This window comes from Juglans regia, chromosome 8, assembly GCF_001411555.2.
Source record: "Juglans regia cultivar Chandler chromosome 8, Walnut 2.0, whole genome shotgun sequence".
Classification (NCBI taxonomy): Eukaryota; Viridiplantae; Streptophyta; class Magnoliopsida; order Fagales; family Juglandaceae; genus Juglans; species Juglans regia.
In genome coordinates this window covers 21,300,510-21,301,845 of record NC_049908.1, presented here as the reverse complement: position 1 = coordinate 21,301,845, position 1,336 = coordinate 21,300,510, and the positions used below count along the sequence as shown (strand labels likewise).

The window sequence follows — 1,336 nt, the reverse complement described above, 5'->3', positions numbered from 1 at the left end:
ACAGGAAGAACCATTGATTGCAAAGGTCACTAACCCTAACATGGGGGGTCAACAGTGTATAATGATCACTAAGGATGATATTAAGGTAACAAATGATTAATACCTGATGTTGAGGAAAAGAAGGGTTTTAATTTCTTTATACTCTAAGTTAAATATTTTATGTATGCTTAAAGGTGAAGTACTTCTTAAAGAAAGGCGATTTTTATTGAAAACCCTATATTACAGACAACATGACATAACATGTGACAGTGAATATTACGTGACATGATATACATGTAACAGATAGCATACGTAATGTGACATACTTGCAACAGATAGTAACATAACACAAAATATATTATATAACAGATAAGTATTTTGTGACAGAATAATTGGTGTAATAGATAAATATGTGATGACATGGCATATATAACAACATACGAACATAAATTGTAGTTCCCTTTTTTTTTTTTTTTTTTTCAAAAAAAAAAAAGAGCCGGTAGCCATATGGAAGTGGCCCCGTCCCAAGTTTATTAATAAGCCCTCACTTATGGCGGAGGAATACCATGCATACAAGCCAAGTATGAGGGAGTTTACAGAAAAGAAAACAAAAACCTCCCAAATACAAACCAACCTAAGAACCAAAAACGGCAAGACGGAAAACAACAAAACAGAAACTAACAGGCCTAAAAAAATACGAAAATAAAACTAAACAGGCCTATAACAAAACAAAAAAGCATCTAAACAAGCCTAACAAATAAAAACTAAATAACCAGAAACAACAAAAACAAACCTGGACCTCAGACTAACAACGCAAGTACGGAATGCCAAGAAAATCCAGCCGCACAATACCTTTTAAATACCTGGGAAAATCTTGATTGCCGTTATACGTGACATTCAAACCCATTTCACCTTCTCTAGCAAGAAAATCCGCTGCACTGTTACCTTCCCGCAATTGATGAACCACAACAAAATTAAGCCCCTCGAGTTCCTTGCGCAAAGCCTCCCAAAAATCCCAAAGATACCACACAGAGCATTTACCCTTACAAAGCCAATCAACAACAATATGAGAATCACTTTCAATAATCACATTAATCAAATGGAGCCGTTTACACAATCTAATACCATCCAGAATAGCTTTCATTTCAGCGCCATTATTCGTTCCCACCCCAAAATGGGCAGAAAAAGCCCCTTTAACCAGACCATTCCAATCTCTAATAATGCCACCCCCTCCCGAATTACCCGGATTACCTCTACAACTCCCATCACAATTAAGCTTCACCCAGCCCGAAGGGGGCCTGGACCATTTAACAATTTTAAAAAAATCATTACGTGAACGTCTGCTGCATGCTCTGCT

The 1,336-nt window shown here is 36.8% G+C and overlaps 1 protein-coding gene across 1 annotated transcript; it reads right to left on the bottom strand.

The window, feature by feature from the left end:
- Positions 1 to 784: 784 nt before the first annotated feature.
- On the bottom strand, positions 785 to 1,123 carry LOC108986928. Its single transcript, XM_018959741.1, has one exon. The coding sequence runs from the start codon at positions 1,121 to 1,123 to the stop codon at positions 785 to 787; it is 339 nt and encodes a 112-aa protein (XP_018815286.1).
- Positions 1,124 to 1,336: the final 213 nt, after the last annotated feature.